General features: G+C 47.1%; 1 protein-coding gene across 1 annotated transcript in view; it reads left to right on the forward strand.

Annotated features, from left to right (window-relative positions):
* The window catches only part of SUSD1 (sushi domain containing 1), a 141,332-nt gene that overhangs the window by 78,918 nt on the left and 40,913 nt on the right, over nt 1-21,501 (forward strand). The window contains exon 10 of the mRNA XM_062206717.1: nt 3,598-3,790. Coding sequence (XP_062062701.1) covers nt 3,598-3,790 — 193 coding nt within the window. The remainder of the gene's footprint in view (nt 1-3,597; nt 3,791-21,501) is intronic.

The raw sequence follows: 21,501 nt of genomic DNA on the forward strand, positions 1-21,501 counted from the left end.
CCTATTGGATAATAGAGAAGACAAAGAGAAGGAGGGAGAGAGGAGGCAAAAATCCAAGCGGTGGTCAGATCATGGAAAGCCCTACATTATGCTAAAGTTCATTTTAAAATATTCACTTACTTACTTATTTAAAAGGCAGGAGAGAGGAGAGAGACAGATATCTTCCATCTACTGGTTCACTCCCAAAAGGCCACAACAGCGAGGGTGGTGCATGGCTGAAGCCAGGAGCCACACACTCCATCCTGGTCTCCCCCATGAGTGTTGGGGTCCTAAGTACTTGAGCCATCTGCTGCTTCCCAGGTGCGTTAGCGGAGAGCTGGATCTGAAGTGAGGTAACTGGGACTTGAACCGGCCCTCTGATACGGACTACAGGCATCACAAGTAGCAGTTTAACCTGCTGGACCACAGCGCCTGCCCCTATGCTAACTTTTTGAATTTTTATTTTATTTTTTATTTGAGAGACGGAGGGGAGAGAGAGGTGCTGAATCGCTCCCTAAATTCCTGTAATGGCCTGGGGAGCTGAAGTCAGGGGTCAGGAGCTTAATCTAAGCCTCCCACAGTATACATTAGCAGGAAGCTGAAACTGGAGCCAGAGCCAGGACTCCAACCTAGGCATTAAGATACGGAATGCAGGCATCTTAACTGTTAGGCTACCTACCCGCCCCGTCCCCCATGGTTAAAACGGTTTGAGAGGCAGAGGGAGAGACACAGGAGAGAGAGCCAGCCAGCCAGAGGATTTTATTCTGATGTCCATGTGGAGCCACTGAAGGGTTTTGAGCAGGCAAGTGAAAGATTCAGATTTCCATCTGAGGAGGAATGCTGGGAGTAGGAACGTATTCAAGTACCCAAGTAATTTTTTTTTTTTTGACAGGCAGAGTGGACAGTGAGAGAGAGAGACAGAGAGAAAGGTCTTCCTTTTGCCGTTGGTTCACCCTCCAATGGCCGCCGCGGTAGCGCGCTGCGGCCGGCGCACCGCGCTGTTCCGATGGCAGGAGCCAGGTGCTTCTCCTGGTCTCCTATGGGGTGCAGGGCCCAAGCACTTGGGCCATCCTCCACTGCACTCCCAGGCCACAGCAGAGAGCTGGCCTGGAAGAGGGGCAACCGGGACAGGATTGGTGCCCCGACTGGGACTAGAACCCGGTGTGCCGGCGCCGCAAGGCGGAGGATTAGCCTGTTGAGCCACGGCGCCGGCCAGTACCCAAGTAATTTAATAACCGGTAAAGACGATTTTCAAATCCTCTTCCAAGAAAAAAAGTTTCATGAATGATTCTGGGACAGTTGGTTATAACTACTGGTGTAAGAAAGTAGCTGATTCTTGTTTCACACGCTACACTAAAATGATTAAAGAGTCAAATTGAAAAAAGATAGCATGTGGGACAAAAATCTCGAATCCATTGGGAAAAAGTGACATTCAAAGGCATTTTGCAAGAGAGAATATATGTGTATTGCCCAAACACACGTGTCGCATGCTATGCCTCACTAGTAAGCGGTCTTAGAGAAGAGGGCGTGGGAGATCTCGGGGGGCTGCTCTGATAATGACACAGTGTAGGCTGTGGTCACGGCTGTGGGGGGGCTGCAATGGAGAAGAGAAACTCCACAATACTGAGCTCAAGGAACTCTGCAGGCTGGTTTTGATGGGGGAGGGTTAGTGAGGCCAGGGTGATGTAGCCCGTGGCTCCACGTGGACATTAAAATAAAATCCTCTGGGCCGGCGCCGTGGCTGAACAGGCTAACCCTCCGCCTGGCGGCGCTGGCACACCAGGTTCTAGTCCCGGTTGGAGTGCCAGATTCTGTCCCAGTTGCCCCTCTTCCAGGCCAGCTCTCTGCTGTGGCCAGGGAGTGCAGTGGAGGATGGCCCAAGTGCTTGGGCCCTGTACCTGCATGGGAGACCAGGAGAAGCACCTGGCTCCTGCCTTTGGATCAGTGCGGTGCGCCGGCCGCAGCGCGCCGGCCGCGGTGGCCATTGGAGGGTGAGCCAACGGCAAAGGAAGACCTTTCTCTCTGTCTCTCTCTCTCACTGTCCACTCTGCCTGTCAAAAAAAAAAAAAAAAAAATCCTCTGGCTGGCTGGCTCTCTCTCCTGTGTCTCTCCCTCTGCCTCTCAAACCGTTTTAACCATGGGGGACGGGGCGGGTAGGTAGCCTAACAGTTAAGATGCCTGCATTCCGTATCTTAGTGCCTAGGTTGGAGTCCTGGCTCTGGCTCCAGTTTCAGGTTTTGATGGGGGAGGGTCAGTGAGGCCGGGGTGATACAGCCCGTGGCGCAGCATCAGTGGAACGACTGTGTGCATGAAAGTTTCTACTAGCTGATCAAGGACTGGTCAAGATTGCTCCCTTCATTTTCACAAAGTGTGTGTGTGTGTGTGTGTGTGTGTGTTTTAAGACATTTATGTATTTGAAAGGCAGAGTGACAGAAAGAGAGAGAGAGAGAGAGAGAGAGAGATCTTTCCATCTGTTGGTTCATTCCCCAAATGGCTGCAACAGCTGGGACTTGGCCAAGTCATAGGCAAAACCCCAGAATTCCATCTTGGAATCCCACATGGGTGGCAGGGGCCCAAGAACTAGGACCATCACCTGTGGCTTTCCCAGGCACATTAGTAGGGAGCTAGATCAGAAGCAGAGCATCTGGAACTTGAACTGGTACTCTGATGTGGGAGGCTGGCATCACAAGTGGTGGCTTCACCTACCGCACCACAATGCTAGCCCCCCCCCCCCCCCCCCGCTAACTCCTTCTGCCTGCTGCTTGAGTTGAGTTGGCAGTGGGTATTCTGTGAGGGAGTTAGCGGCATGCATGGTGACTCCATGGATCAGACACTGTGTTACCAGCACTTTAACAGGCAGGGTCAAATGAAGTACTATCACACAGTTGCTTTTAGAGGGTATCACCTGGGGTATTCCTCAAGTTTTCTGTTCGATGAGGCCTATCTGGATTCCTTACAGTAACAAGAAATTCAAAGAATTGTGCCCAACAGCTCAGCTGTAATCTCTTTCATTGGCTGGACTTTAAATGATTACTTTAGAATAGACTGATACTTTATTTTTTTGTTTTAAGAAGATGTCTATTAATTTGAAAGGCAGCGTGATGGAGCTGAGAGGGAGAGAGAGAGAATCAATCTATCGATTTTCCATCTGGTGGTTCACTCTCAAATGCCTGCTGGAGCCAGGACTGGGCCAGGCCGACGCCAGGAGCCTGGATCTCCATCTGGGTCTCCTGTGTGGTGTTGGGGACCAAGTCCTTGAGCCTTCTCCGCTTGCCTCCCTGCAGGAAGCTGGGTTGACAGTGAAGCAGGGACTCAAACCCAGGCACTCCAGTGTGGGATGCAGGCGTCCCGAGTGGCATCTTAACTGCTGTGCCAAACACCTGGCATTTTATTTCTCTGAGATGCAGTTATGCATTTTAAACATAATCCTAAGTCTAGATGAGTTGGATAGGAAAGGTAGCTTCTCCTGTTTAGCTTGCTATTGTATTAAAAAATAGTCGGAGATGGGTGAGGATAAGCAGCAAAAACTTTCTTGTTTATCTCCATTTTGCTTATCGTCTAGACATCTGCAAGCCAACCGAAAATTTAATGCGATGCTTTCTTTGTATCCCACGGCAGTTTAGAGTTCTGGGCCGAAGGTGGTATCTGGACGGCTTTTATCACGTGCTAGCGTTCAACATCACGACGCGGGATCGAGCTCCCGTGGCATGTTTGGACCTGTACCCGACGACTAATTATACAGTGACTGTCACCCTCCTGGGATCTCCTGAACAGCACTCGGCGCAAGTCACGATTAGGACGGCACCAGCAGGTGCGTGTGCGTGTCTGTCTGTTGTCTGCCTCAGGACAGCAAGCTAAACGTGTGAACAAAGCTGTACAGTGTGGGCGAGCGTGAAGAATGAGAGGCTGGGGCTCACGAGACTTGGGTTCCAGTTCTAACTAAATGCGTTTGGGATTCAGGGTGCCTGAATCGTTACCATCCATCCATCTCCTTCCCCACAGGATTCTGGCACATAGGGATATGAAGCAAGGATATTTAAGGCCTCCTTGGATTACCTAAATTGGGAATTCTGTTGGGTGTTGTATCACTTGGTCCAATTTTTTTTTTTTGGACAGGCAGAGTTAGACAGTGAGAGAGAGAGAGAGAGACAGAGACAGAGAAAGGTCTTGCTACCTTTGGTTCACTCCCCAGATGGCTGCTACAGCCGGTACGCTGAGCCGATCCAAAGCCAGGAGCCAGGTGCTTCCTCCTGGTCTCTCTTGTGGGTGCAGGGCCCAAGCACTTGGGCCATCCTCCATTGCTTTCTCGGGCCACAGCAGAGAGCTGGACTGGAAGAGGAGCAACTGGGACAGAATCCGGCGCCCCAACCGGGACTAGAACCTGGGCTGCTGGCGCCGCAGGCGGAGGATTAGCCAAGTGAGCTGCGGCACCGGCCTCACTTGGTCCAAATTTAAGATGACCGAGCTCTCCAGGTATTCATTATGGACAGCTAGAACCAGCTTTCAGGAAGCTAGAAATGGGAGCCCTGCTGTGATGGACACTGGCAGGCCAAAGAGGCCTCATGATTGGCCATGCACAGTGCAGTAACTTGTCTTGGAGAGCAGTGGCCTCCTGTGGCTCAGGCTCTTTAGGAACTTTCTCTGTGGTCTCCGGAGGAAGCCACGCCGAGGCTAGCTGAGTTAGCTCCACAGCTCCCCCTAGTGGGAAGGGACCCAGGGTCTCTGTAGTTCCATTTGTCCGAGATTCCTGTAACAGCCGCATTTATGGGCAATCAGGAGAAGAGCTGCTCCCTTTGAAGAACAGCAGAATCATAAAGGTGCTGCTCTTACCTCCCGAGGCTTCTTCCTGACTCTCACCACCTCACCACCCACCTTGTGGGTCACGTGTAGGCAGTTTAACCTTTGCACTTTGAAGACGGGACACTAATGAGGGCCTCCCAGCCTCTGAGGCTGAAATGACACGTTTTTATTTTATTCTCCCTCTCAGATTGGGCCTGGACACCTTGTCTGATGGGTGTCAGCAGAGGGTGCTCCGTGGCATCATAACACTAACCCAAGTACATTGCTGGCTGTTTAGTAATGTTCACAGTCTACGCAGTCCCTCCAGAGAAAGTGACAGCTAAAAATAAAATTCGCCTCCCCTTGTAAATTAAACCGTAGGGGCATTAACATCCCAGATTCTCTCTTCCGCAGTGTTTTCCCTGCTGAGTTTCAGCTGAGTGTTCTGGCTGCCGCTGCCTTGAGAGCTGGTTTTGTGATGGGTGTCACTCCTTCTGTGTGCCAGGTTATTGAGGCACACAGCAGGTTTTAGGGACATCAAGGCCGGCAGGATGCCTGGAGCAGTGTGTGTGTGTGTGTGTGGGGGGGGGGGTGGGCAGAAGTAGGAGATGAGGTCTAAACTCTAGCTTGATCATGGAATGGGGCCCCCTGGTGTCAAGTTCAGGAAGAAGTCATTGTTACCAGCTCCTTTGCAATGTAGACCTCAATTACCAAAGGTAAGTCTAACCTAGCGTGTCCTATTCCAGCTTCTGTAGCTAGAGCCTGCCACCTGTCAGTGTAAGTTTCACTGGAGAAATCTCTTCTCGTGAAGTTGGTTGTATTCATTCTGCTTGCACACGTCTGGGGCAGAATCCGCCATCCTTGGAAGTGTGAGTTGCAGAGGTTAAGTCGCTGCTTGGGCTGTCTGTACTCCATATGAGACCCTGGAGTGCGTCCCAGCTTCTCTGCCTCCAGTCGGCTACCTGCTAAAGCACAGCCTGGAATGGCTCACACGGGGCACCCAGGTGGAATTCTGGGCTCCTGGCTCTGGGTGGGCCCAGCCCTGGTTGTTCTGGGCATTTGGAGAGTGAACTATGGATGGAAGACCTCTCTGTGTCTGTCTGTCTGTCTCTCTCTGCCTTTCAAATCAAATGAAAATAAAGAAAGAAACATAAAAGAAGAAAACTGTAGACATTTGCAGTTTGGTGGTTCCGGGTCTTCCTTGAGCCCCATTGTATCTGTTGAGAGCATTTTCGTTGTGTTTCTGCTTGGGGCCGTGTTTGCAGCCACTCCCTGCTGCCCGGAAGGTCTTTTTCATTGAGTGGAGGAGCCCCTTTCTCTCTGGGCAGGTCCTCGCTTTTTCAGACAGAAGCACTTCAGGAGCGATGCCGAGGCTGGCTGGCTGGTGTGCCTCCTTCACGGTCCTGAGTTTTTGCTCTTTTCTCTGAACTCCTTTTCCCAGCAGGATCCGGGGCACTGGTTCAGTTCTGAACTCCACAGGCTCCCGTTACTGGTGCTCTGCCCCTGAGCCTTGCTTCCTGGCTGGGAGGTTTCACTTTCAACTCCCGCTGAGCCTGGAGTGGCTGTTGAGTTTCTGGAACCTGTGCCTTTCTCTGGTTTCATGAGGTCCAGGAAATCTTCTGGGCTAATCGGTTTTCTCCCAGGTCCTACCTACCTACATACCTACATACCTACCTACCTATCTGTCTATCTATCTATCTCCTTTCTTTCTTCCTTCCTTTCTTTTTTTGCATTTTCAAAATGCATCCTTTTATTTCCCCCACGAACAGCCCCACACTGTATGTCTTAAGCAGGTGGCAGTCATATGGTTTCTTCAGTGCTTCCCCGGGTGGACGCGTGCTTTCCTGGCGCTTCCGGCCAGAGGAGTCCCGAGGTCTCAACTGTTAGAGCTTTCTGCACGGCCACAAGTTCCTCTGACGTTTGGGTAACTGGACACACACTCACTGGGTCACTTGTCTTCAACATAGTCCGCTTCTGTCCTGAAGGTGTCAGCTGTGCTTTCTTGCGACGAACACTCTGGCTCCTTTAGCAGCATCTCCTTTAGTCTTCGTATATGCGAGAGTATACAAAGGGCCTTTGCAGCCCACAGGTCAGACGCCAGTTTTTACACCTGCGTGCTCAGGCTTCTCTCTATGAAGCTGTTGTGTCTTGTTTACTGCTGAGGGTGCTGGAGGCAGGGGGCAGCCTCGGTAGGCTGCGGCTTCCTCCTGCCTACGGCATGGACCGTGGCCCCAGCTAAGGAAGAGCCCACACACCTCTGCCTCTCTCCATGGACGTGGTGGGTACGTGCCCATCTCTTAAAATAAATTTCTAAGACTTAAAGCCCCTGTGATTCTCTGATGGGAACTGAAATGCTCCCTCCTGCCACTGTTTCCTTTTCTACTCCGGAGAGGTAAGCCCTGGCCGCTCCAGTTCTGGCTGAATTCCTGCTGTTCTAAGCATTTCACCTTCCATCAAAGTCATTTCTGTTCCTTCTTTTTTCCCCAGGGAGGGCTATTGCCTTTTGCTGGGCCTCAGTACCTTCCTCCTCTGTGATTGCTTTTTTGATTTCAGCCTTAGATGGGTACTCTCCAAACACACGACTCTGCAGTCTGCCCTTGACCTTGTCCTAGGGATGGAATGCTGCCAGCGCGTTCCAGATCACGCAAACATCCAGTGTGCTCAGAAGCTCTGTCTGCCTTCTCTCTCACCAGGACTGGCAGTATTTATTTCTGTTCTCCCAGCCCACCTCCCAGCCCTGGGCTCCACCAATCGCCATCCTCCCTGGATCCTCTGTAGTCAGTCTGTGTCTTGTCTTGGAGTTCTCACCGCCTGCATTCCAGGCAGACACACTTATAGCCTGTGTTCTACATGTTCCAGCCCCAAAGACCAGGCCACCTTGAAACTTCACTTAACAGTGCTTGGGGAATTCTGCCCTGGTCTTTTCTGCTCTTTTATAAAATACCTCCGCATTTCCCGTAACCACACAGTGTCACAGTCCTAGTAATCAAAGAAGGGCTCCCCACTGATGCCTTTTCTGATGCCCTTATCTAAAAGATAGAATAACTCATGAATCGGGGCACCCTTTGTGCTGTGTGTGTGGGGGGGACGTTTTCTCTGTTCTCCAAATAGTCCTTTTTCTCGATGTTCTTTGATAATCGTAAACCACTTTCCCTGATCTAATAAGTAGCCCTCTTTTCTCCAGTCTCTGTAGAGCAGTCGAGTTTAGATGTATCTTCTTTCCCTTGCCTTTCCTTTTCTCTGGCTGGATCAATATGGTTTCAAAGATACTTCTCCTTAGTGTGAACCCTCCACGTGATTTCATTCTCTCCTGATCTTGTCCTGTCTGCAAGACTAAAACCTGCTTTGTAAATGGATTTGATTGCTTTTTCAGAGACTGGAGGAAGTCTCATTTCTAGAAACAGAATTCTAGCCTACATTTTCAAATGTAGCATTTGCGTTTGTAGCACTTCCACTGGAGTTTTTCCCTACTTCAACCCAAGAAGAATCCCTGCTGTGGAATCCCCAGTCTGGGTTTCTGTGAAACAAATCGTCCAAAGCTGTTTGGAAGCCCGCGATGTTGGAGTGAACCGCGGGCCAGTGGAGAGACCATGGATCCAGGAATTTGCAGTTCTTGCCTTAGCCCTATTCTAAATAGGATGAAGAAGTACAGAATGTGGAGCACTGGATTGCCTACTAATGTCCAGCTCCCCAAAACGCTCCCTAAAAATCTCCCCCAAATCTCCTAACAATGCTCTCATGCTATGCCTCCAAGTTTAACAAGTAAGAGAATTACTTGGAAAGCTTATTTAAAACAGGCTCCTAGGGCAAGTGTGGATCAGTGGTTAGGATGCTCATGTCCCACATCAGAGTGCCTGGGTTTAGTCCCTGGCTTTGGCTCATAATTCCAGCTTCCTGCCAATGAAAATGTTGGAAGGCAGCAAGTGATGGCTTAAGTTGTTGGTTTCCTGCCACCCACATGGGAGATCTGGATTGAGTTCCCAGGGCCTGGCTGCAGGCCCACCCATTCTTGGCCGTTGTAGGCATTGGGTGAGTGAATCAATGGATGGGAGCTCTGTCTGTCTGCCTATCTGTCTGTCTCTGTCTTTCTACAACTTGAATTTAGCTATCTGTCTCTTGAATTTAAAAACACCCCAAAACACAGGTTCTTGGGCTCCATTCCATAGATTCTGATGTGGAACGTCTGGGGAGGAGACCTCAAATTTTCATTAAAAAATTTACTTTTATGTATTTATTTTTGTTGATACACATAGGCATTTCTTTCTTTTTTGTTTCTGGATTTTTTATCTTTATTGGTTTTAGCTCCCACGTATAAGGGAGAACATGCAGTGTTTGTCTTTCTGTGCCCAGCTTGTTTCACTCAACATGACGTCCTCCAGTCCTATCCGTTTTGATGCAAATGGTAGCCTTTCTTTTTTTATAGCTGAATAATATTCCATTGTGTACATATGCCACATTTTCTTTATTCATCTGATGATGGACACTCTGGTCGATTCCATATGTTGGCTATTGTGAACAGTGCTGCTGTGAACGTGGCGGTGCGGGTATTTCTTTGATACTAAAGTTTCATGTTTAGTAAGCTCCAGGCCTTGTAGTACTGGCACTTCGCATTTGGAGCAGCACTGCTTTAACCACACAGACCGTAGCTACTTCTGGACACTATAAGGCCCTGCTTGCAGAAAGAGATGTGCTTTTACAAAACAAAACAAAAAGCAAAAAACAAAAACAAACAAACAAAGAAAAAAAACAACCAGCGATAGCTAATGGAGTTCTATCTGCTTGTGCCTTAGCAGCCTTTGTGTTCGCTCTTTGCCTGAGCTGTGAAGTTTCCCTGGTGACTGGGTATCCCGTGTCTGTTCCTGTGTCCCAGCTGCAGACAGGAACCCCAACACCCCGGGGCACTTTGCTTCCCTGTGCAGCCCTTGTCAATCTTCCCACTTCCTCCCACCCACGGTTTACACAGGACAGACAGACCATTGAGGAGTAAGGCACCAACTTGGTCTGGGCTGGTTCCCAGGAACTCCCCCCAGCACAGAGTTTCAGGCAAAAGCAGTACTAGAGGAGGAGGCTTAGCTTTGTGGCCAAATAGAGCTTCTTACTCCCCCCCCCCTTTTTTTTTTAAATAAGGGCAACTGGGACTCTCGGGGGCCTTGTGGTGGCTTTGCCCACCAGTCACGGATGCAAAAGTCTGCGTCTTGTTTGCATGGTGACCTGTAACACATGAACTCCACCCACCAGGAATTACCCAAGGAATGGTAGTTGCCTGCCGGTCGCGTATTCGTTCTTCCCTCCTTGAGGATTAAAGAGAAGGCAGTGGAAGGAAACCGGAATTGTCCTTTCCTTTCTGGAAATGGGAAGATCCGTAAGGAGTGACCCTTACCACTTCAGCGAAGGAGTTGGCCTCTGCAGTGGTAGAGGGTTGAACAGGAACGGCCCATTGTCACTCTAGGAGTTGATGCCAGGAAAGCAATTCAAGTTATTTTTGGGTGCTTTCAACTTTATTTGATTCAACATCCCCATTTCTCAAGATTTATTATTCATTTGAAAGGCAGAGTTAAGGAAAGAGAGAGATGTCTTCCATTTGCTGGCTCATTCCTCAGATGACTATAACAGGTTTCCCATGTGGGTGGAAGGGGCTCAACTACTTGGGCTATCTTCCTGCTGCTCTCTCAGGTACATTGGCAGGGAGCTGGATTAGAAGTGGAGCAGCTGGGACTCGAACTGATGCCGGCATCACAGGCAGTAGCTTAACCCACTATGCCACAACGCTGGCCCCTGAACATCATTACTTGATTGATTTGTTTACCTTCATTATTTCAATTGTCTATCAAATTTTATGTTATTATTGATATACATATACTAAAAGCATTAATCCTAATTTATTATTTGTGTCAAACATTTCTTCTGTTTTATAGCATCCTTTAATTTTGTTTATGATCAAGAATTTTTCTTAGGCCAGCGCCGCAGCTTACTAGGCTAATCTTCCGCCTGCGGCACCGGCACACCGGGTTCTAGTCCCGGTTGGGGCACCGGATTCTGTCCCACTTGCCCCTCTTCCAGTCCAGCTCTCTGCTGTGGCCCAGGAAGGCAGTGGAGGATGGCCCAAGTGCTTGGACCCTGCACCCGCATGGGAGACCAGGAGAAAGCACCTGGCTCCTAGCTTTGGATCAGTGTGGTGCACTAGCTGCAGCGGCCATCTGGGGGGTGAACCAACGGAAAGAAGACCTTTCTCTCTGTCTCTCTTTCTTTCTAACTCTGCCTGTCAAAAAAAATTAAAAAAAAAAAAAAGAATTTTTCTTAATTTGAGAACCAGAGAGAGAGAGAGAGAGTTAGTTCTCATTCACTGGTTCATTCCCCAAATGCCTACAATGTCAAGGGCTGGGCCAGGGTCAACGCTAGGAACCAGATCAATCCAGATCTCCAAGTGCCTGGCAGGACCCCAGTTACTTGAGCCATCGCCACCGCCACCGCCACCTAGAGTTTGCATCAGCAGGAATTCTGGAGTCAGGAGCCAGAGCTGACAGTCAAACCCAGGTGGACAGAAGTTTTCCATCCCTTAATGGTCGAAATGGCCAGGGTTGAGCCAGGCCAAAGCCAGGAGCCAAGAGTTCCATCTGAGTCTCCCATATGGGTTGCAAGAAGCCAAACATTTGGGACATCTTCTGCTGTTTTTCCCGGGCCATTAGCAGGGAGCTGGATCAGAAGTGGACAGCTGGGACATGAACTGGTGCTCATATGGGACGCTGGCTTCCAGGAAATGCCTTCCCCACTATGCCACAGCATTGGCCCCTGGATGAGCGCGCTCTCTCTCTCTCTCTCTTTTAATATTTATTTATTTGAAAGAGTTACAGAGAGGCAGAGTTCTTCACTCCCCAAATAGCTGCAATGGCCAGAGCTGGACCTATCTGAAGCCAGGAGCCTGGAGCTTCTGGGCGCAGGGGTCCAAGCACTTGGGCCATCTTCCACTGCTTTCCCAGGCCATAGCAGACAGTTGAATTAGAAGTGAAGCAGCCAGGACTCGAACCAGTGCCCATATGGGATGCCAGCACTGCAGGTAGCAGCTTTACCCACTACTCCACATCGCTGGCCCCAGATGAGGTCATCTGAACTGCTAGGCTAAATGTTGGCCTTTTATGGTGTTTTATGATCCGAAAGTTTTAGATTTCTTGACAATCCAATCTGCAAATGTTTCCTTTGTGATTTATTACACTAAGGTTAAATATAGAATTTTTTAAACAAAAGAATTTATATCCTTATTTATAGGGAAGATTTAAAGTGACCTGCATGCCATATAAAATACAAGATAGATTAGATGTCTAAGCCTAAGAGGAAGGAAAACAAAGCAGAAACATTAAAAAAAGAAGTAAGCATATAGTTAAGAATAATTTGTATCCTTATACACCTTGATCATTAGGGGTCACAGCTTTGAGTGTAAGTTTTCTACCCCTCCAGTCAGAAAGGGAGCCAGTACAATTTCTAGAAGGTAAGAGCACAGCAGTGTTTTCTGAGAGAACAATTTTGTCTCAACAGCAAGATCAGCTAGGAGTTACTGATTTCAGGTGGTCTCATAAATACGACAGTGTATGAGCAATGCGTGGTAAGTCTGTTTTTATATTGCTCTCTCCATGGCTTACTGAATTATAGAAAAACACAACTTACTGTGGGGTGTCCCAGGAGAGATGCATTCACAGTGCCCGTTCTTGGGGTTGGCATTGTGGTGCAGCCAGTAACCAGCAGCTGCTTATGACGCCGGCATCCAGTATCAGAGCCCTGGTTCGAGTCCCGGCTGCTCTGCTTCCGATCCTGGTTTGTGCCGATGTGCTTGGGAAAGCAGTGCAAGATGGCCTAAGTGCTTGGGCCCCTGCACCCACTTGGGAGACTAGGATGGCGTTCCAGGCTCCTGTCCTTGGCCTGGCCCAGGTCTGGCTTTTTGCAGCCGTTTGGAGAGTAAACCAGCACGTAGAAGATCTCTTTGTTTTTGTTCTCTATCACACTGCCTTTCAAATAAATAAATATTTTTTAAAAACTTAAAAAAACAACATGCCCATTCTCTGGTGATCTGGCTTGATTCAGGGGTAGGTTTTGGGTGTTTGGGTTGTTTAGAAGTGTGACTGTAGTCCATTTCTTTCAGGCAAGTTTTCCTAAACATTGTGTCTTTCAGCTGAGGTTAGATGAATGTGTGGTATCATTGAGGCTGCTTTCTCTCCTGAGTGCCCACTGTGTTGCCAGTGAGATAAGAAGGCCTGGGGCCTGTGTTGAAGTCAAGCCCATCGGGAGCTGAGCCAAGGGCACAGCTTGACTCTCCTCTGGGAATGAATGGGCAACCCCCGCCTCCCAGTTCCTCTCCTTATGATAAAGTCACATGTTTTCAGCCTGGAAACTTTCAACACAGTTTTAACCAGATACCATATTTGTCTAAAGAAGAATTTCTATAAAATAGCAGCAAAATTCCCAGCTTTGACCAGCGTTATATTTTACAGTTCCCACTAAGATAAACTGCTTACAAAATGTACATCCAAGAGCACTGAAATGATACCACTATTTATAGAGCAGTTGTAAAAGTAGGAAATCTGCTCTCAGGGGAGTTGATTTATAGCAGTTCTTTCTGGCAACACTTAGCTCACAAAGCCAACTGTCTGTTTAGGCTACTTCTGATTAGAGATCTAAAAACTGTATCATTTATATATAAAAGAATGCTTTGCTCAGTTCTCAGAGGATTGCATGCATTTAGATATTTCTAAAATAGTGTCAGTAAGTTTTTTCTTTTTTTTTAAGAAGAGGGAACAGAGTACTCTTCCGATGAAGAAAAACCTTAGGAGAAAACCATAACTCTTTTTTTTTTCAAGGTTTATTTGATTTATTTCTTTGAAAGGCAGAGTTACAGAGACAGAGAGGCAGAGGCAGAGAGAGAGGAGACGGGGGTCTTCCATTGCTGCTTTACTCCCTAAATGGCCGCAATAGCTGGAGCTGCACTGATCCAAAGCCAGGAGCCAGAAGCTTCTTCTGGGTCTCCCACATGGGTGCAGGGGCCTAAGCACTTGGGCCATCTTCCGCTGCTTTCCCAGGCCATAGTAAAGAGCTGGATCAAAAGTGGAGCAGCTGGGACTCGAACCGATGCCCATATGGGATGCTGGCTCTGCAAGTGGTGGCTTTACCCACTACACCACAGCACCGGTCCCGGAGAAAACCATAACTCTTGAGACTGCTTTATGACACAGGTTTTCTAATAGCATGCGTAACTTGAGATCTATGTTGACCTTATAAACCATCTCCACAATTGAGTCACATCTACAGAATCAAAGTCTAACCAAAAGCTAATAAAGACCGTAAGTAACTTAACGTCATTTCTGATCATTTTCCACAAAAAGAGACATATTTATACCAGGCTTCTGTAGGGCAAGGGTCAGGTCTGAAGTCCACCTGCTTTTCGTATTAACCATTAGGCTGAGAGACCCATCCTTGCAGTTGGTCAATGTCAAATGGGACGTCAGATCATCTGCAGTATCCACAGCAGAGGGAGAAGAAATGGTTGTTGTTTCTAACGGCGAAACAGTGACATTGTAGATGCAGCTAAGGAGGACCGTACGCCTTGTCTTTACTCTTGGAGATGAATATGCTATTTAGAATGGGAGCCCTCTACTTAGGTCCTGAATGGCTGCCCCCCGCCCGCCTTGTTCTAATCATGCATACACGGATAGTTCTCTCCCAGGCTGAAGCCAGAGAAAAGGTCCTGTACTTCTCACTCTGCAATGGTCTGCATGTTGCTCTCCTCCAAAACTCATGTTGAGACTTAATCCCCAAAGTCCTCCATTCATGGTGTTAGAGGCGGGGCCTCTGGGAAGCGGTGGGGAGGGGTCCCATAGAGAGACCCAGATTAGCAGCCAGTATGGAGCGGTGTATCTTAGGTATTGTGAACAGTGCTGTAGTAGTGCAGCTGTCTCTTCAGTGTCCTGATTTCTTTTGGACATACACACGCAGGTGGGATTGCTGGATTTTATATTTTTAGGTTTTTGTGAGGAGCCTTGATACTGTTCTCCATAATGGCTGTGGTAGTTTCTGTTCCCACCAACAATAAGTGAGAGTTCCCCTTTCTCCACATCATCACTGGCATGTGTTATTTTTTGTTGTGCAGCTTTGGAGAAATTTGGTGTAGCCTAATCCTTTGACTTGTGGATGTTATTTATTTAGTTGAGTGGAGATCTTGAGAATTTTTTCTTTATGTTTAAAGTCTAATAGTTTAAATTGAATGAGTTTTGGAATTGGTTGTTCTGAGTCAGCTTTCTTAGGTACCTGGTTTATGTTGTCAGTGTTTTTATTTCTGTAAAGTTGCTTTAGATCATAGCTTAAAAATTAATTCTGTCTCAATGGTTTGCTTCTCTTCTTTAGCAACTTTAATTATACGTAAGTTGGATCTTTGCTGATATTCCATTTCAACCACTTTATTTTTAATCTCCTTTTTGTTCTTTTTTGGTGTTTTCCTACATTTCTTCAATGTCCCTTATGAAATTTCATTCTAATATATTCCTCTGTAGGCACTATGAAATTCTTGGTTTTATTTCTCATATAGTTTTATCTTTCTTTTCCACCCTCCCACCCCCGAATTCAATCATTTCTGTTCCTTTTTTTTTCTACCTTTTGTCCATTTTTGTTCTTAGTTTTTAATTTTCTGACTCAGGGTGTTTTATTCACACCTTCAAATGCATGTTTGGGAATATTTGTTTCAGTTGATTGTGTTACAGGGTTTCTCCCCTGGCTTGCAGGGTCCCCTCCACCCCCCATGAAGCCTGCTTTTGTTACCAGTTCAGTGGACAGAAAGGGTGGTTTAGGATGGTTAACAAGATTGCTAAGTTTAGAGTGCCCTCTTCTGTCAGTTTCTTTGAAGGGTGTTTCTGGTTCGGTGAGGGTGGGCTGAGTGGTGTATGTTTCTGTCTGGGTTCTGTTCTGCCCCTGGGAGCTCGTGCTTCCCTCGTCTCCGCCCGGTCTCTGCAGGACACTGATTGTTCCGTCCTCGCTTCCTGGAAGAAGCGCCCTACTGACCACCACCTGGTGCTTCACAGACTTTCCCTCTTGCATCGTGGAGCTCCACGCCACGTCTCTCTTTCTGTGTTTTCTCTTCCTGGGAGTGATTCTAGCTCCCTCTCAGGCCCTTTTCCTCCCTCCCCTCACTCTCACGTAGCTCCTCTGGGCACCCCTCTCTGTCCACAAGGAGTCGCTGGAACGTGGTGTTTAGTGTTCTGTTTATCGGTGATATGAAGGGGGTCTCTCTTCCAATTATGCTGACAGCGTCGGCTCTGTGTTGTGTTATTTGCTCTTCTTTTTCATCTGAAGCAAATTGTCAGACTATCTGGATTCAAGTCTCAGCTCTGCCGCTTACTGTCTCTCTACCTGTGGACAGGTTCAACTTCCTGGTGCCTCAGTTGCCTTAACTGTGAAAATGGGAATAACAACCCCGCCTTATGGGTTTGCTGTGAGGACTAAAGGGGTTAATGCCTAAGGAGAACCAGTGAGGTAGGTGGCACCCAATCAGCAAGGAGCTGTCCAATGTGAACTATTTTTTTAAAAAATATTTTATTTATTTTATTTTGAGGTAGAGTTACAGACACAGAGAGGTTGAGACAGAGAGAAAGGTCTTCCATCTGCTGGTTCACTCCCCAGATGGCTGCAATGGCCAGAGCTGAGCTGATCTGAAGCCAGGAGCCAGGATCTTCTTCCAGGTCTCCCACATGGGTGCAGGGGCCCAAGCACTTGGGCCATCTTCTACTGCTTTCCCAGGCCACAGCAGAGAGCTGGATTGGGAGAGGAGCAGCCAGGACTTGAACCGCAGCCCATATGGGATGCCGGTGCCATAGGTGGAGGATCAGCCTACTATGCCCACCACAGTGCCGGCCCCCCAGTGTGAACTATTAATTTACCTAATGGCTTTTATGCTTTGCTCTTTTGTATTTGTATTTTTGTTGTAAAGGGTGCAACTCTTCTCTTAGGGTAAATGCGTATTGAGGGCAGAAACCGTGTCTTACCCAGGATACCTGCAGTCCTTTGGGTTAGCACAGGACCAAGTGTTTGATGTTTCCTCTTACTGCTGGTGGATCACATTTAAACAGTCAGGAACGCTGCACCTGCCGCCATCCAAGACCCTGAGAACACAGAGATGAAGGTGATGCCTCTCCCCTGGAGGAGCTCTAGCCATGGTGATAGGCAGGGGTCCATCATGGAACGCGTGAAGTGTAATTGATGTATTTGTAGGGTGCTGTGGGGACAGAGAGGAGGTCAGGATGGATTTTTGTCCAGAGTTACTCTGCCACACCAGTGACACAGCAACAGACTACTAAAGAAGGGGTAAACTGCTGGGAGCCAGATTTTCTCTTAGGGGCATTCTTGCAGGTCTGTTCTTCCAACTTCAGGATTCTAGATTTGATTGATGCAGTGGATGGGGAAAGGAAGAGAGAAGGCAGAGTGACCATTGAAAAGGAACCAGAGAGGGAAGGTTTGCGTGAGACAAGGGCACGTACTTTTCTTAGCAAAGGAACCGAGAACGGTAGGAAGGGACTCAGGATGAGCACTGTTGGGGACTCTCTCCCCACCCCACCGCCCCCAGTGAACTCGTCCTGTGTTCAGTCTGCCTGTGGTTCAAGCTGTACAGCCCCCTAGGTAGAGGGAAGGGAACTTAGAATAAGAATGTCACTCCCTGACCAAAGTTGGAACCGAACTGAGCCAGTGAAGCATTCGTTGTGAGCAGAAGGAGCTGCCGCCCCACCACGGCTGTCATGTGTGTGTGTGTGTGTGTGCACACGTGCATGTGCATAATTGGTTTTATTTATTTGTTTTTATTATAAGTATAGTGATAAAGGACATGATTTTTTAAAAGGTTCATTTTATTTATTTGAGAGGCAGAATTACAGAGAGAGAGGAAGAGGCAGAGAGGTCTTCCATCTGGTGGTTTACTCCCTAGATGGAGACGACGCCTGGCCAGGCTGAAGCCTGGAGCCTGGAGCCTGGAGCTTCTTCCAGGTCTCCCACATGGGTGCAGGGATCCAAGCACTTGGGTCATCTTTGCTGCTTTCCCAGGTGCATTAGCTGGGAGCTGGATTGGAAATGAAGCCGCTGAGACTTGAACTGGCGCCCACAGGGAATGCTGGTGTTTCAGACAGTGGGTTAACTCACTATGCCACAATGCTGGCCCTGAATGATTGATTTTAATGGAATCAATATATACGTGCCGTTCTTTATCTTGCTATCTCCTTTTTTTTTTTTTTTTTCATTTTTGGCTTTGCCATGTTCTGTGGACATACTTTCATGCTACTTTGTATAATGTCACCTCATTCTCTTTGAGGAGGCATAGTTTTCTATCACAGGAAGGTATTACCAATTTATTCACTTATCCACTATGGAAGACAGGGAGGTTTTCTTTTCCCCTTCAAGTTTTTATTACTGACCCTGCTACTCTGTGTGTGTGTGTGTGTGTGTGATGTTTTATTGACTCTGAGATGCACATCATTTTCCCACAGTTTGGTATTTATGTAATCTTTTTTTTTAAAGAAGAATTATTTTATTTACTTGAAAGACAGAGTTACAGAGAGAGGTAGAGCCAGAGAGAGAGAGGTCTTCTATTTTGCTGGTTCACTCCCCAAATGACCACCATGGCCAGATATGAATTGATCCGAAGCCAGGAGCCAGAAGCTTCTTCTAGGGCTCCCACGCAGGTGCAGGGGCCCAGGGAGTTGGACCATCCTCTACTGCTTTCCCAGGCCATAGCAGAGAGCTGGATCGGAAGTGGAGCAGCCGGGACTCAAACTGGCGCCCATATGGGATGCCAGCACTGCAGGCGGCGACTTTACCCACTATGCCACAGCGCCTGCCCCAATATCTATGAAATCTTATTATAATATACAGCCAGACAGGTGGCTGCCACAGATATGATTGTTATTGCCCATGTGTGCATCAGATTGGTCAGAGCTTCTCGTAGTATTGTCACTTCTATTCAGTTATGGGCATCAGTGATATTGTTTATGTCTTGGGTTTAATTGTCCATTGAAACTTTTTGAAAAAGGTTACATTATGGATTGAGGTTGAGGCAAAATTTACCATGTATTTAGAAAACCATGGAAACAGAACAGCAAGTATAAGATCAAGTATCAGCATCTGAATGGGTGTCAAGGCTTGCTAGAAAATTCTGGAGAGAATAGAGCACATTTAAAAAAAAACACTGTCTTGCCCAAACTCTAGATAGCACATAGGATGATTATGAGTGGAAAAATACACTGGGGGCCGGCGCTGTGATATAGCAGATAAAGCCACCGCCGGCAGTGCTGGCATCCCATGTGGGCACCAGTTCAAGTCCTGGCTGCTCCACTTCCCATCTAGCTCTCTGCTATGGCCTGGAAAAGCAGTGGAAGATGGCCCAAGTCCTTGGGCCCCTGCACCCATGTGGGAGACCCGGAAGAAGCTCTTGGCTCCTGGCTTTGGATCGGCACAGCTCTGGCCAACTGAGTAGTGAACCAGCGGATAGAAGACCTCTCTTTCTGCCTCTCCTTCTCTCTCTCTATAACTCTGACTTTCAAATAAAAATAAATCAATAAATAAAAATACACTGATGACTCTTCATTGAACAGCATTTGAAGGATAGGTCTTTGATATAGTGGTTAAATTGCTTCCTGAGACACCTTCATCCCATATCCAAATGCCTGGGTTAAAGTCCCAGATCCACACCCATTTCCAGCTTCCTGCTAATGTGTACCCTGGAAGGCCCTGGAAGGCAGCAGATGATGGTTCAATTAGTTGCATCCTTGATGTTCATATAGTAGGCTCAGAATGAGCTATGGGCTCCTAGCTTCGGCCTGGCCTAGCTCTGGCTGTTAGGGACATGTTGGGAGTGAACCAGTTTATGGAAGATCTTTCCCTTGTTTCTATGTCTCTGTTTATTTTTTTTTTGCTATTCAAATAAAATAAAGATAAAAATTTATTTAAAAAGTCATTGAGAAGTGTTACATGCTGAATATGAAGACATTAATATTTTAGGATTATCTCAATTTTGCTTGCATTTTTGTTTTATGATATATGATAAAAATTTAATGTATACATCGGTCTGAAAAAGCCTTTTCAAACAGTATGAAATAATTCTAACTGCTAAGAAAAATAATTATGTCATAGTTTATTTGTCTCCCTCCCTCCCTCCCTTCCATCCAATTTATTTATTTGACAGGCAGAGTGAGAGAGAGAGAGAGAGAGAGAGAGAAAGAGAGAGAGATCTTCTATCCGCTGGCTCATTTCCCAAATGGCCACAATTGGCTTTGGCTGGTCCAGGCCAAGCCAGGAGCCTGGAACTCTACCTGAGTCTCCCACCCAGGTGGCAAGGGCCCAAGTACATGGGTCATCTTCTGCTACTTTCCCAGGTGCTTTAGCAGGGAGCTGGATCAGAAGCGGAGCAGCCAGGACTCAAACTAGTTCTCTGATATGTGATGCTGGTGTTGCAAGTAGCAGCTTAACCTACTGAGCCACAGTGCTAGCCCTAGGATTTCTTCCTTAATGATGCATAAACTATTGATGTGACTTACAAGAATGGCATCTTAGATTTGATTAAATGTTTCTTAACTTTGCATATTTAGGCAGAACATGGAGATATGACATTGTATAACATGTACTTTTAAAAAAAAATTGTTTTTGTTTTATTTGGAAAGGTCGGATAGAGGAGATAACCAAAGAAAGATCTTCCATGCTCTGGTTCACCCCTTTGAGTGCACACGGCAGCTAGGGCTGGGCCAGGCTGAAGCCAGGAGCCTCGAAGTCATTCTGAATCTGCCATGTGGGTGGCAGGGACCTAAGTAATTGAGCCATCATCTTCTGTCTTGAACTCAGGGTGTGCATTACCAGGAAGCTGGATCAGAACTGAACCAGTAATTCCAGTATGGGACGCAGGCGTCTTAACTACTAAACCAATTGTCTGCCTCCTGTTGTACTTTTTAAGTTGAAATAGTTTTATCCAGCTGGAATCATTTTTGCCTTTAACATCTAGGTGGGAATCTAAAATCTAATATTACTTTATCCATGTGGGTAACTGTTTCCCAACTCAATCCATTTCCTACTGATTTGAAATGCTATGCTTGTCAAATGTGAATTCCTACGAATAGATAGCTGTATTTCTGGACTTTGCCCTGTTCCATTGATGTATTTGCTTCTTCCCTTTCCAGTAACCAAATGCTTAATTACTCTAGCATTCTGAGTGGGGGGATGTTGTCACCACAGGGGGGCAGAATCACCCACAGGAAGGCAAAAATTGGTTCTTGAAGGACAAAAATATTCTTTTTTACATCTGAAACATAAAGATGTAGTATGCAGTAGACACATGGTGTATCTGTGGTATTAAAATTTTAGGGGGAACTAAGTGAGCAGTTGGGAATAAGGATGTCTTATAAACACCCTTTCGGGAGCTGTGATGAAAAGATTGAGGCAAGGTTCTGGTTTGACAGCATGCACTGAGCATCTGGTTATAAGCCCTTCCAATAGTTTTCTTTCTTTTTTTTCCCTTGCTATTCTCATTAATCTTCCCAAAGAAATTTAGCTGTTATTCCTTTTTGATCATTGAGTGTATCAAGCTGGTTCTATTTTTAAAAATTAAATTTAATTAGTTTCTTTTTATTTATCTGAAAGGCAGAGAGATGTTGAGATGGCTTCCATCTGCTGGTTCACTCCCCCAATGTGCACAACAGCCAGGGCTGGGCCAGGCCAAAACCAGGAGGCTGGAACTCA

The sequence above is a fragment of the Lepus europaeus genome, chromosome 12 (assembly GCF_033115175.1).
Source record: "Lepus europaeus isolate LE1 chromosome 12, mLepTim1.pri, whole genome shotgun sequence".
Classification (NCBI taxonomy): domain Eukaryota; kingdom Metazoa; phylum Chordata; class Mammalia; order Lagomorpha; family Leporidae; genus Lepus; species Lepus europaeus.